At 44.5% G+C, this 14,408-nt stretch overlaps 1 protein-coding gene across 1 annotated transcript; it reads left to right on the top strand.

The window, feature by feature from the left end:
• Positions 1-7,942: 7,942 nt before the first annotated feature.
• On the top strand, positions 7,943-9,459 carry LOC311224478 (globoside alpha-1,3-N-acetylgalactosaminyltransferase 1-like; the record flags this gene model as incomplete). Its single annotated transcript, XM_084309493.1, has 2 exons — positions 7,943-8,188; positions 8,806-9,459. The coding sequence occupies 2 exons, from the start codon at positions 7,943-7,945 to the stop codon at positions 9,457-9,459; spliced, it is 900 nt and encodes a 299-aa protein (XP_084165619.1).
• Between the last annotated feature and the right edge of the window lie 4,949 nt (positions 9,460-14,408).

The raw sequence follows: 14,408 nt of genomic DNA, 5'->3' as shown, positions 1-14,408 counted from the left end.
AATGCAATGCTCAGAGAGAGAGAGAGAGAGAGTCTGTGATGATCCAGACAGAGAGAGTATGTGGTCCAGAGAGAGAGAGATGAGTCTGTGGTCCAGACAGAGAGAGAGAGAGAGAGAGAGAGAGAGAGAGAGAGATGGGTCTGTGGTCCAGACAGAGAGAGAGAGAAAGATAAGCAAGACAGCTAAGATGAGCCCCTAAAGGATATTCAACTTTTAATGGAAGAACAAAACAGAAGGAAAAGATAACTTCACAAAGGCAACATGAATATACATAGATCCAAAAGGACAAAGATCAACACTTAAATCCAAAGAGAAGAGGGTCTATACCAGAGAAAACAAAGTAGCAAGGAGCCAATGGCCGACATCAGCTAAATAGGCTAACTGCAAATAGAGTAGCCAGGTACTGACACCAGGTACACACCGTTAGCTACAACAGCTTGCCGGCCCGTTTGGCTCAATATAACGTTAGCTACGTTAGCTAGCCGGCCCGCTTTGGCTCAATATAACATTAGCTACAACAGCTAGCCGGCCCGTTTGGCTCAATATAACGTTAGCTACGTTAGCTAGCCGGCCCGCTTGGCTCAATATAACATTAGCTACAACAGCTAGCCGGCCTGTTTGGCTCAATATAACGTTAGCTACGTTAGCTAGCCGGCCCGCTTGGCTCAACATAACGTTAGCCAACATAACGTTAGCCTTAGCCACGATAGCTAGCCGGCCCGAGAGAGAGAGAGAGAGAGAGAGAGATATCCACGGCGGGAATAGAATAGAGTGCATTAAAAACTCACCAAACGTCCAAGAGGATGGAGACAACCGCGTGGAGTTGACAAAGTTCATCTGCCGAACGACTGTCCTCTTCATCTTGGCATAACAATGCTGCACGCGCTCTCTCTAGGTTAGCTAACACTAGTTAGCCTTTAGCTAAGCTACTAGCCGACATGGCTATCCCGACTGAACCACACGTTAGCACTCGATATTATAACGTAGCTAAAGCTAACTAGCTGTCCTTGCCTATAGCTAAGCCAACATGGCTAGCCTGACTGAACTTTCTAACATCATGCAACAACTTTCATCTTCAGTCCATCTGCCGAACGACCGTCCTCTTCGTCTTGGCTGGCATAAGCATAACCTCCAATGCTGCACGCGCAAAATAGTCAGACGCAGCTGAGCTGACGCACACCGGCCGACTGTACACATGTAACCCCTCCCTTCGTTGAAATCAATAGTATGTCTGCTGCAGAGCCCCAGAGCTCCAATAGTGTATCTGCAGAGCCGCAGAGCCAGGAACAAGTCAGACACATTCTACAAACGTGTCTAATGTGAAATATATAAGCATATAAGCAAAACTAGATTTTAGGTCTGTGATGAAAAAGGGCCTCGCGGGAAGGGGGGCCTTGCAAAAAAAAAATAATAATTACAAAAAAAAAAAAAAAAAAAAAAAATTTTTTTTTTTTTTTTTTTGCGAGGCCCCCCCTTCCCGCGAGGCCCTGTGCGACCGCACTGCTCGCACACCCCCTGAGACGGCCCTGCTCGTTGCACCCAAATGCCTTGGCTCCACCGGTGAGAGCTCCGGAACTCTCGGCTCCAGTCGGGTATAGGGGATGGCCCGGCGCTTTGAGGAGAGATACCGGAGCCAAAGACGTATCTCCTCTCCAACCGCCGAGATGAATGGCAATGGTTGGCGGGCTTACCCTCCTCTGGATCCCATTACTGGTGGATGGTTGCGTTTTTGGAAGACGAGGGAGCACTGGGGGAGAAAGGCTCGACAGATACCGTCCTGGACTACAATTTACATTTACATTTACATTCAGTCATTTAGCTGACGCTTTTATCCAAAGCAACTTACAAGTTCTGCACGACAAGACAGCAAGAAGGGTACAACTCTATCAGCTGAGTAAAAATGTTCATCAAAGTGTTGCGTGTTACAGTGTAGGTTAGTTTATTAGGACAAGTGCATTACAGTAAGGTTAGTCAGGGTTAGATTTTATTTTTTATTTTTTTATTATCATTTCAGATAATGGTTGAAGAAGTGAGTCTTTAGTCGACGGCGAAAGATTGGACGTGATTCGGCTGTCCTAACGGGGATGGGTAGTTCATTCCACCATTGTGGGGCAAGGACTGAGAATAGGCGGCTTCTCTTTGATGACCCTCCCGGAGCTCGGATAGGAGTAGGTCTGAGGCGGCCAGAAGATGCAGAGCGTAGGGGTCTTGAGGGTGTGTAGTTAGAGACCATTGACCGGAGGTACCACTTAGCTGGAGGTAAACAGGGCTCTTGGGGAGTAGGCAGGCCGGGAGGTGGCTGGGTGATGGGGTCTGCTCGGCCCATCATGGTCTGGCCGTTCCGTATGGATTTGTGGTAGTGGACCCAAGTGCAGGACAAAGCTTCTATCCCCAGACCATCAGGATTCTTAATGACAATGACACTATGTAACAACCCATCATCTACACTCACTCACTCACTCACTCACTCACTCACTCACTCACTCACTCACTCACTCACTCACTCACTCACTCACTCACTCACTCACTCACTCACTCACTCACTCACTCACTCACTCACTCACACTGCACACACATCCACATGTACACACTCACTTTAAACAAACACTCACCTTACCACTCACTTTAGACACGTTAACACACTTTATATTTATCTATTATTAAAGAGATTTTCACTACATTCATACCTCATTTGCACACTACCCTAAGTTTGGTACCTCTGCATTGTACCTCACTGTTACTCATTTTACTCTGTATTGTATATTGTATATATTATGTATATTGACTTTACTTACTTTTTACTTACTTCTTAATTACTTTTTGTTTTACTTACTTTATTTTTACTGTATGTAGCACACTCTCAGGGGCTCATACAGAAACAAGCATTTCATCATAAAGTATTCTTCTTTTTTTGTATCCACTTTTCTCCCATCCCAATTTCGTATCGCCAATTCTCCCCTTCAATTCTCCCCTCCCCTGTCTTGAACGTTGCTAGACTATGCCTCCCACTGGTCGGTTGTAGTGAGGATAGAAGCCTTGCATCACGTGTCCCCTCCGGTACACAAGGAGGCAGCCTGTCGCATCTTTTCACCTCCACAGCGCGATCTCTCAGTGGCGAGGAGGAGTAACGCGTGGGAGGCTCACGCTGCCCCCGATACTTCCTGTTTATGCTGTGCAGGCGTCACCCAACCGACCTGTAGGAGTTGCTGTCCACAACGTCCGATCCCCACCCACCGGCTTTCCCACCCCCTAACACTGCCAATTGTATTAGTATGAACGACCAGCCAAGCCGGAAGCAACGCCGAGAGCTGGGCTCGAACCCAGCATCTCCTGCGTTAGTGGCGAGCGCCTTGCCCACTGCGCCACTTAGCCGCCCGGGCGCCTCCTACATCTTAGCGCTCAGATATTAGCCGCACCGCTTGCTCACATTTTCAATCTAACATTTATCTCTGGTAAAATCCCAAATGTGTGGAAAGCTGCTCAAGGTGTTCGTTTACATAGAGGTGGTGAATCCAATTATTAAAAAGATTATTATCCAATAATCATAATATGCTGCTTAGCCAAAATCCTAGAATCATTAATTAATTCCCAGTTATGCTTCCTTAGATGAGCTATTAACTGGTTTCATGATTATCTCTCAACTCAAGTTGTTATTGCTGATGGTATTAAATCAAGCTCTCTTGAAATTAATAAAGTTGTCCCACAAAGGTCTATTCTGGATTCACGTTTATTTGCATTATATATAAATATCATGGTATCCTTTTCCCCGCATTGTGAGTTACATTTTTATGCAGATGATACAATATTGTACTGGCTACACTCTTAAACTGGCCACTACACATGTACAGGCTTAACCACAAGCTTATCTTAAAGTCAGATACAACTAAATGTATGTTCTTTTCAAGGTCTTGTGTTAGCAATAGTCATAATATTAGTATGCATACACCTCAATGTTTGAAATAGTAGAATCTTGTAAATATTTAGGGATTTGGTTAGTTAATAGGCTATCTTTTTATACCCATGTGGAACACCTGTCTAAAAAGCTGAAAGTAAACATTTTATTCTTGTATAGAAACACATTTTCTGGTGGTTCAATAATGATTCTGACATACCATGGGTGAATATGGAGAGGCACATTGTATCTCCATATACACTCAAAGATATCCTCTTTTTTGGTCTATCCCAAAGCTTTTGCTGTACTAAATTCGGCCCAATTATAGCACATTCAATTTACGTTTGGAAATATATTGCCGAAACGGGACAGTGGAACACAAAATGGCACCTAGATACCCCTATTTTTGATAACAACTTCTTACTGTTGGGAGGGAAACCAGCTACATTTCCCAATTGGCAAAGACAAGGTATTCACAAACTATCTGACATATACAGTGAATACGGTCTCAGATCCTTTCAAGAGCTCAAACAAATCTATAATGTCCCTAGTACATCCTTTTTTTATTACAGTTACGCACTGCAATGCGCACTTATGGTGTCCCATGAAATCAGCCGTTACCAGGTCACCCTTTAATGAATATAGTGAGTGGCATAAATGTTAAAAATTGTTTTGTTTGTGGGTTATATAATAAAATACAAGGAAAACTAAACAGAACTACAGGTAATACCACTGTCTGGAACATAGATTTAAGAATTAAAGAAAGAAAGAACGCCTGCATAAATTGGCAGAATGTATGGGATAATATTCCGTTAACCTCTCGTAATTATTAAGTGAGGATAGAAGCCTTGCATCACGTGTCCCCTCCGGTACACAAGGAGGCAGCCTGTCGCATCTTTTCACCTCCACAGCGCGATCTCTCAGTGGCGAGGAGGAGTAACGCGTGGGAGGCTCACGCTGCCCCCGATACTTCCTGTTTATGCTGTGCAGGCGTCACCCAACCGACCTGTAGGAGTTGCTGTCCACAACGTCCGATCCCCACCCACCGGCTTTCCCACCCCCTAACACTGCCAATTGTATTAGTATGAACGACCAGCCAAGCCGGAAGCAACGCCGAGAGCTGGGCTCGAACCCAGCATCTCCTGCGTTAGTGGCGAGCGCCTTGCCCACTGCGCCACTTAGCCGCCCGGGCGCCTCCTACATCTTAGCGCTCAGATATTAGCCGCACCGCTTGCTCACATTTTCAATCTAACATTTATCTCTGGTAAAATCCCAAATGTGTGGAAAGCTGCTCAAGGTGTTCGTTTACATAGAGGTGGTGAATCCAATTATTAAAAAGATTATTATCCAATAATCATAATATGCTGCTTAGCCAAAATCCTAGAATCATTAATTAATTCCCAGTTATGCTTCCTTAGATGAGCTATTAACTGGTTTCATGATTATCTCTCAACTCAAGTTGTTATTGCTGATGGTATTAAATCAAGCTCTCTTGAAATTAATAAAGTTGTCCCACAAAGGTCTATTCTGGATTCACGTTTATTTGCATTATATATAAATATCATGGTATCCTTTTCCCCGCATTGTGAGTTACATTTTTATGCAGATGATACAATATTGTACTGGCTACACTCTTAAACTGGCCACTACACATGTACAGGCTTAACCACAAGCTTATCTTAAAGTCAGATACAACTAAATGTATGTTCTTTTCAAGGTCTTGTGTTAGCAATAGTCATAATATTAGTATGCATACACCTCAATGTTTGAAATAGTAGAATCTTGTAAATATTTAGGGATTTGGTTAGTTAATAGGCTATCTTTTTATACCCATGTGGAACACCTGTCTAAAAAGCTGAAAGTAAACATTTTATTCTTGTATAGAAACACATTTTCTGGTGGTTCAATAATGATTCTGACATACCATGGGTGAATATGGAGAGGCACATTGTATCTCCATATACACTCAAAGATATCCTCTTTTCTGGTCTATCCCAAAGCTTTTGCTGTACTAAATTCGGCCCAATTATAGCACATTCAATTTACGTTTGGAAATATATTGCCGAAACGGGACAGTGGAACACAAAATGGCACCTAGATACCCCTATTTTTGATAACAACTTCTTACTGTTGGGAGGGAAACCAGCTACATTTCCCAATTGGCAAAGACAAGGTATTCACAAACTATCTGACATATACAGTGAATACGGTCTCAGATCCTTTCAAGAGCTCAAACAAATCTATAATGTCCCTAGTACATCCTTTTTTTATTACAGTTACGCACTGCAATGCGCACTTATGGTGTCCCATGAAATCAGCCGTTACCAGGTCACCCTTTAATGAATATAGTGAGTGGCATAAATGTTAAAAATTGTTTTGTTTGTGGGTTATATAATAAAATACAAGGAAAACTAAACAGAACTACAGGTAATACCACTGTCTGGAACATAGATTTAAGAATTAAAGAAAGAAAGAACGCCTGCATAAATTGGCAGAATGTATGGGATAATATTCCGTTAACCTCTCGTAATTATAATAATCAATTAACTCATTACAATATGATACAAAGATTTTATCTGTCACCCAGGAAACTCTGTCAAATAAAATTTTTACAAAGTCCTCTATGTGCTTTATGTCCGCAAAAAGTCAAAGGAACATATGATGTGGGAATGTCCAGGAGTACTAGCTTTTTGGGCCAAGATTGCATTATTTCTCACTAATATAACGGAGATAAACATACCTTGTTTGCCACACATTTTATTATTAAATGATGATTAATCTCTAAAATTAACACCTCACAAAAAGAGTGTTTCTGGCCAGTTTAACGGCAGCAAAGAAAATGCTCGTAATGAGATGGAAACCACCTCATAGTCTCAATATTTACCGTTGGAAACTCTCCTTCTACAAAGTATTGAGATTAGAGGCATCCAGTGCTAGAGCACAGAGAGCAAGGACAGAATCGATCCAAATATTACTTACTGCGGCCCAGAAGGTAAAATCAGTACTAGGTTGAACACTTGTAACTTGACACCAGAGAATGAACAAAAATCATGTTTTTTTTTATCTTTTCTTTTTCTGTTTACTGTTATATTTTTGTTGTTGTTTCTAAATTGTATTTTTCCCTATTACTTTGTAACAGGATCAGAGGTTATCCAACAAACATAATTATGATTATTATTATTTTTTAATTAATTGTATCCTATACATGTATGCATCATGGTTTCTCCCTTTCCTAAAATGTCTATGTGAACCCGGGGGGCTGGGAGGGGGGTTAAGAAGCGACCTGGGCTGTCTCGCAGCCACAGGACCGCCAGAACGGAGGAAAAGACTGTCACAACCATAGATATCTATGTTCTATAGATATCTATGGTCACAACTGCAAACAGGCAGGCTACACAGTATATGAATATACTGACGGACAATCTATATACTGACAAAAGACACTTTTTATGCCACTGTGTGAATTAATATGAAATGCTGATGTGAATGTCTCTTTCCTCTGAACTTGTTTTAAAAAAAAAGACAACATTTAAAGTTGGTCACAAAAAAAGGAACATTCTAGAACATTAGTTCCACCAGAACATTCTGGCACGTGTGTGATGATGTCATAGCTGAACATGCTAGAACATGCTAGAACATTAGCTCTGCCACAACATTCTGGAACGTTCGTGATGATGTCATAGCTGACCATTCTAGAAGTGGCAGTTCCGGCCACCGACAGTCTTTCGTGTAAAGAGTTCATAGCGTCAAGAAAGAATTTTCTCTCTTATTGCATGCAGCCAATAAGTTCTCACTGTAACTCCCTCTACTTACAATGAATATCTTACGCCACATCCCCAGGCCTGTTGCCAGCATCTTCGTCCTCTCTGTGTTTCTCCTCTGCGTTCTGCGGGGCTTCACCTTCTACTCGGAACACTGCTTCAACCCAGAGGAGACAAACCCCACCAGGGGGGGGGGGGGGCCCGAGCTGTTAATCTCGCCTCGGGCCCGTGGGCGTGGGGCATTCCAACCGCCACTGCCAACGCCGCCAACAGCAGCAGCAGATTGGGAATGGGAGAGATGAAGATGCCACAAGGACTGAAATACCCTCAGCCCAGCACACTAAAGGGGCGTACAGATGTGAACTCTGTGACCAATTGGAACGCTCCTCTGGTTTGGGAGGGGACGTTTGACCCAGTGGTGATCGACGCCATCCACCAGAAAATAGACCCCAGGATAGCAGTGGTGGTGTTCGCTGTTGGCAAGTACACGCGTTTCCTGCAGCGTTTCCTGGAGTCAGGGGAAAAGTACTTCCTGGTTAAAGGATAACTCCACTATTTTGGGAAATTAGCTTATTTAACATCTTCCCTGGAGTTAGACAAGAAGATGCATACCTTTTTTTGTCTCTGTGCGTGCATTTTAGCTTTGGGAATAGATGCTCCGTTAGCATAGCTTAGCTTCATCACTGGAAGTGAGGCAGGACAGTAGCCTTACAGTGCCTTACAGTGTATTGCAAGGTCTGACATTGACCAAACTTGATATGCATGACCTTGGTGGGCTCTAGGTCAACTCCTGAAAAGCGGGTCAATGTCAGACCTTGCAATCAAAAGTTAGGGGCGCACTGAAATTATGGCAAGGGTTATTAGCCCCCTAACTTTTGATTGCAAAGTCTGACATTGACCCCCTTTTCAGGAGTTGACCTAGAGCCCACCAAGGTCATGCATATCAAGTTTGGTCAATGTCAGACCTTGCAATACACTGTAAGGCACTGTAAGGCTACTGTCCTGCCTCACTTCCAGTGATGAAGCTAAGCTATGCTAACGGAGCATCTATTCCCAAAGCTAAAATGCACGCACAGAGACAAAAAAGGTATGCATCTTCTTGTCTAACTCCAGGGAAGATGTTAAATAAGCTAATTTCCCAAAATAGTGGAGTTATCCTTTAACCTCAGGGTCACCTACTACATCTTCACTGACCACAAGGAGGAGGTGCCCAAGATTGCGCTGGGGAAAGGCAGGAAGATCTCCGTCCTCAACGTCCCCAGTGCCACGCGTTGGCAGGATGTGGTGCTGGGGAGGATGAAGTGGGCCACCCTCACCATAGATAAACAGATCCGCGGTGAGGCTGACTATCTCTTCATGATGGACGTCGACAGCGTCTTCTACAACCGATTTGGCTCCGAATCTCTCAGCCGCCTATCTGCAGTCCTTCACCGTCTGTACTACAAGGGATTCGCTAGGGATTCCTTCCCTTATGAGCGGCGTGAGAGGTCCCAGGCCTACATCCCTGCAGGAGAGGGGGACTACTACTACACAGCAGCCGTCTGGGGGGGCCACCTGGAGGACATGTACAAACTGGTCAGGCACTGTTACGAGCAGTCGGAGGTTGACGCCAAAAATAAGATTGAGGCAGTTTGGCAGGAGGAGAGTCACCTCAACACGTATCTGTTATACAACAAGCCCGCCAAAGTCTTATCTGCTGAGTATCTGTGGTCAGACTATGACCAACAGCCAGGTGACATCAAAGTGATCCGGATCGCCCAGCTGATTAAGAACTACGCAGAGGTCCGCCCCAATGGAGGACAATGAGGTCTGCCCAAAATGGAGGACACTTTTTTTTTATAAATTTTTTTACATCTCCATTGCCACTTGGTGTTTTCCTCTAGTTTGGAAATCTGCCAGGGTGATTCCCCTGCACAAACGATCATTTGGGATAATTTGGACAACTGCTGTCCTATTTCCAGGGTGCCTTGCTTGGCAAAAGTTCTTGAGACCTTGGTAAATAATCAAATACATATTTTTTTGTCTCAAATCACTCAATACTAAGTCCACATACATCTGGATTCAGAGTCAATCACAGCAGTTTCAGCCACCACATTGATTACCAATGATGTAATTTCTGCTTTAGATAAGAGGAAACACTGTGCTGCTCTCTTTATAGATATGTCAAAAGCCTTTGATACAATTGATCATCACCTGCTTTTACAAAGGTTATCTAGCATTGGTATTGATAGTGGTGCATGTGATTGGTTTCAGGATGATCTATTTTAGACATCAGTGTGTGAAATTGGGTCCTGCTCAATCTGAATTATTGTCCATAACTAAAGGTGTGCCACAAGGTTATATATAAAAAAAAAAAAAAAGTAGAAATAATATGGATGTATGTTGTTATTGTTTGAGCTGTGATTTATTGTATTTCATGTATGTGTTTCACAGTTCTCACGGTTCGGATTGAAATAAATCCAATCAGTAATATAAAAAATAAATAAAAAATAAAAATAAAACATTTTCTACTGCAAGTCAGAAGACCATTGTCCAATCAACAATTATGTCTGTATTTGATTATGGTGACATTCTGTACATGCGTGTGTCTCTCTCCATCTTAAAACCTCTTGATGCTGTGTATCATAGTCAGGGCCGCCTGGGAGAAATGCGAGGCCCTGTGCAAGATTTAAACGCGAACAGGTGGAGTTTTTGCCTAGCAATGGGAATGCTTTGGCTGTACTGTGTAGATAGAAGTACACACTCTAGTGTTGATGTCTTTGTTTACAAGGCTTCAGGTATGGTTGCTCTGCTACAAACACAGTAGAGCAGCTGTGTGCACATCCAACCTGTTTTAGGCCAGGTGCAGGATAAAACTAAATGTGACTGAAGGAAAAATTGCAATGAACTGACCGACACAATTGACAACTATAAGCAATGCAATGCTCAGAGAGAGAGAGAGAGAGAGAGAGAGAGAGAGAGAGAGAGAGAGAGAGAGAGAGAGAGAGAGAGAGATGATGATCCAGACAGAGAGAGTCTGTGGTCCAGAGAGAGAGATGAGTCTGTGGTTCAGACAGAGAGAGAGAGAGAGAGAGAGAGAGAGAGAGAGAGAGAGAGAGAGAGAGAGAGAGAGATATGGGTCTGTGGTCCAGAGAGAGAGAGATAAGCAAGACAGAGAAGATGAGCCCCTAAAGGATATTCAACTTTTAATGGAAGAACAAAACAGAATGAAAAGATAACTTCACAAAGGCAACATGAATATACATAGATCCAAAAGGACAAAGATCAACACTTAAATCCAAAGAGAAGAGGGTCTATACCAGAGAAAACAAAGTAGCAAGGAGCCAACGGCCGATATCAGCTAAAGAGGCTAACTGCAAATAGAGTGGCCAGGTACTGACGCTAGCTCGACAGAACATTAGCTACGACAGCTAGCCGGCCCGCTTGGCTCAATATAACGTTAGCTACGACAGCTAGCCGGCCTGCTTGGCTCAATATAACGTTAGCTACGATAGCTAGCTGGCCCGCTTGGCTCAACATAACGTCTACGACAGCTAGCCGGCCTGCTAGCTCAACATAACGTTGGCTACGATAGTTAGCCGGCCCGCTAGCTCAACATAACATTAGCTACGATAGCTAGCCGGCCCGCTAGCTCAACATAAGGTTAGCTACGATAGCTAGCCGGCCCGCTGGTTCAACAGAACGTCAGCTATGATAGCTAGCCGGCCCGCTAGCTCAACATAACATTAGCTACGATAGCTAGCCGGCCCGCTAGCTCAACATAAGGTTAGCTACGATAGCTAGCCGGCCCGCTGGTCCAACAGAACGTCAGCTACGATAGCTAGCCGGCCCGCTGGCTCCACATAACGTTAGCCAACATAACGTTAGCCACGATAGCTAGCCGGCCCGAGAGAGAGAGAGAGAGAGATATCTCCATGGCGGGAATAGAATAGAGTGCATTAAAAACTCACCAAACGTCCAAGAGGATGGAGACAACCACGTGGAGTTGACGAAGTTCATCTGCCGAACGACCGTCCTCTTCATCTTGGCATAACAATGCTGCACGCGCTCTCTCTAGGTTAGCTAACGCTAGTTAGCCTTTAGCTAAGCTACTAGCCGACATGGCTATCCCGACTGAACCACACGTTAGCACTCGATATTATAACATAGCTAAAGCTAACTAGCTGTCCCTGCCTTTAGCTAAACCGACATGGCTAGCCTGACTGAACTTTCTAACATGCAACAACTTTCATCTTCAGTCCATCTGCTGAACGACCGTCCTCTTCATCTTGGCTGGCATAACCTCCAATGCTGCACGCGCGAAATAGTCAGACGCAGCTGAGCTGACGCACGCCGGCCGACTGTACACATGTAACCCCTCCCTTCGTTGAAAGCAATAGTATGTCTGCTGCAAGCTCCAATAGTGTATCTGCAGAGCCGCAGAGCCAGGAACAAGTCAGACACATTTTACAAACGTGTCTAATGTGAAATATATAAGCATATAAGCAAAACTAGATTTTAGGTCTGTGATGAAAAAGGGCCTCGCGGGAAGGGGGGCCTCGCAAAAAATAAAAAAAAAATAAAAAGAAAATAATAAAAAAATAATAAATAAAAGATATTTTATTTTTATTTATTTTTATTTATTTTTGTGCGAGGCCCCCCTTCCCGCGAGGCCCTGTGCGACCCCACTGCTCGCACACCCCCTGAGGCGGCCCTGCATACAAGGCATTACAATAAACCAGCCTAGATGATATGAAGGCATGGATAACCCTCTCCAGGTCATTGGGAGAGAGGTAGGGCTTTACCTTTGGTCAGGAGCCTCAACTGAAAAAAGGAGCCTTTAACTACAGAACTAATTTGTCAAATTTTAAATCACTATCGAAGGTGACACCAAGGCTTTTGATAAAAGAGCGTTTTTTGGCATCAAGGGGCCCTAAAACACCAGCAGAGTTTTTTTAAACAGTCCAGATGCCCAAACACAAAAACCTCTGTCTCCCTCATTAAGATTGAGGAAATTTAGGTCCATCCAAGTCTTAATGTCGGCAAGAGCAGCTAGCAGCAGCTCAAGACAATCCTTGCACTTAACTTTTAAAGGAAGGTAGATTTGGACATCATCCGCATAACAGTGAAAAGAAACATTATGCTTACGTAAAATAGAACATAAGGGCCTTGGGGGACACCACAGGTAAGAGGGGCCACATTTGAGGAGAATTCACCTAGATGGACAGAGAAACTCCTATCAGTCAAGTACGACTGAAGAAACATAAGGGCAGCACCTCTGATGTCCGTCTGTCTCTCCCCCACTCCCTGCTCTTCATCACCAGCCCCCTGCCCCTCATCCTTCCCTGGTTTCATTAAACCTCCTAAACCGCCTCATCCTTGGAACAGGCTGTTATCCCCACCTGTCTGAAGAAGTCCACTATTATCCCTGTACCCAAAAAATCCAAGCCTGCTTGCCTCAACGACTACCGCCCTGTAGCTCTCACCTCCATAGCCATGAAGTGCTTTGAGAAGCTAGTGAAGGGCTACATCTGCTTCTCCCTCCCCATCAACCTGGACCCCCTGCAATTTGTATACCGCCCCAACAGGTCCACGGAGGACGCCATAGCCCATGTGCTGCACACAGCAGCATCACACCTGGACAAGAGGCAGGAGAACTATGTGAGAATGCTGTTCATCGACTACAGCTCAGCATTCAATACCATAGTCCCATCCAAACTCATAGCCAAGCTCAGGGACCTGGGCTTGAACTATGACCTCTGCCAGTGGGTCTTGGACTTCCTGACGGGCAGACCCCAGGTGGTGAGAGCAGGCAACTGCACCTCCTCATCCATCACTCTCAACATAGGGGCCCCCCAGGGCTGTGTTCTGAGTCCTCTCCTCTACTCCCTGTACACACATGACTGTGTGGCACAGCGGAACAACAACACAATCATCAAATTTGCTGACGACACAGTAGTGGTGGGCCTGATCTCTGCAAACGACGAGAGGGCCTACCTGGAGGAGGTCAAGGTTCTAGCGGGATGGTGTCAAGAGAACAGCCTCTCCCTGAAGGTCAGCGAAACAAAGGAGATGATTGTGGACTTTAGGAGGTCGGGGGTCAGGAACTACAGCCCCCTCAGCATCGACGGGGCACCGGTTGAGAGAGTGAACAGTTTTAAGTACCTCAGAGTCCACATATCCGAGGACTTGACATGGACCACACACATTGACAGTGTTGTGAAGAAGGCACGGCAACGCCTCTACTTCCTCAGACGCCTAAGGAAGTTCCAAGGCAGTCAGAAGATCCTTAAGAACTTCTACTCATGCACAATAGAGAGCATACTGACTGGCAATATCACCTATTGGTTTGGGAATAGCACTGCACAAGACCGTAGCAGACTACAGAGAGTGGCCCGCTCAGCCGAACGCACAATTGGAGGGGGGCTTCCCACTCTCCAGGGCATTTACAACAAGCGGTGCATGGGCAAGGCTAAGAGAATTATCAAAGACTCGAGCCACCCAAACAACTGCCTCTTTGAACTGCTGCGGTCAGGCAAGCGATACAGGAGTCTCATGGCAAGCACAGAAAGACTCAGAAGAAGCTTCTATCCCCAGGCCATCAGGATGCTCAACGAACAATAACACTATGTAACAACCATCAAATGCACTCACAGCACACACATCCACACGCACACACTCACTTTAAACATACAACTCACTGCAGCACCCATAACCACTTTAGTACACCTAAGCACACTTTATATTTATCGGTAAAGAATTAGCACTACAACCCA

The sequence above is a fragment of the Notolepis coatsorum genome (genome assembly GCF_963971535.1).
Source record: "Notolepis coatsorum genome assembly, chromosome: 1".
NCBI classification, from domain to species: Eukaryota; Metazoa; Chordata; class Actinopteri; order Aulopiformes; family Paralepididae; genus Notolepis; species Notolepis coatsorum.
Note: the sequence above shows the minus strand (reverse complement) of the source record. Positions and strands in the feature narration are given on the sequence as shown.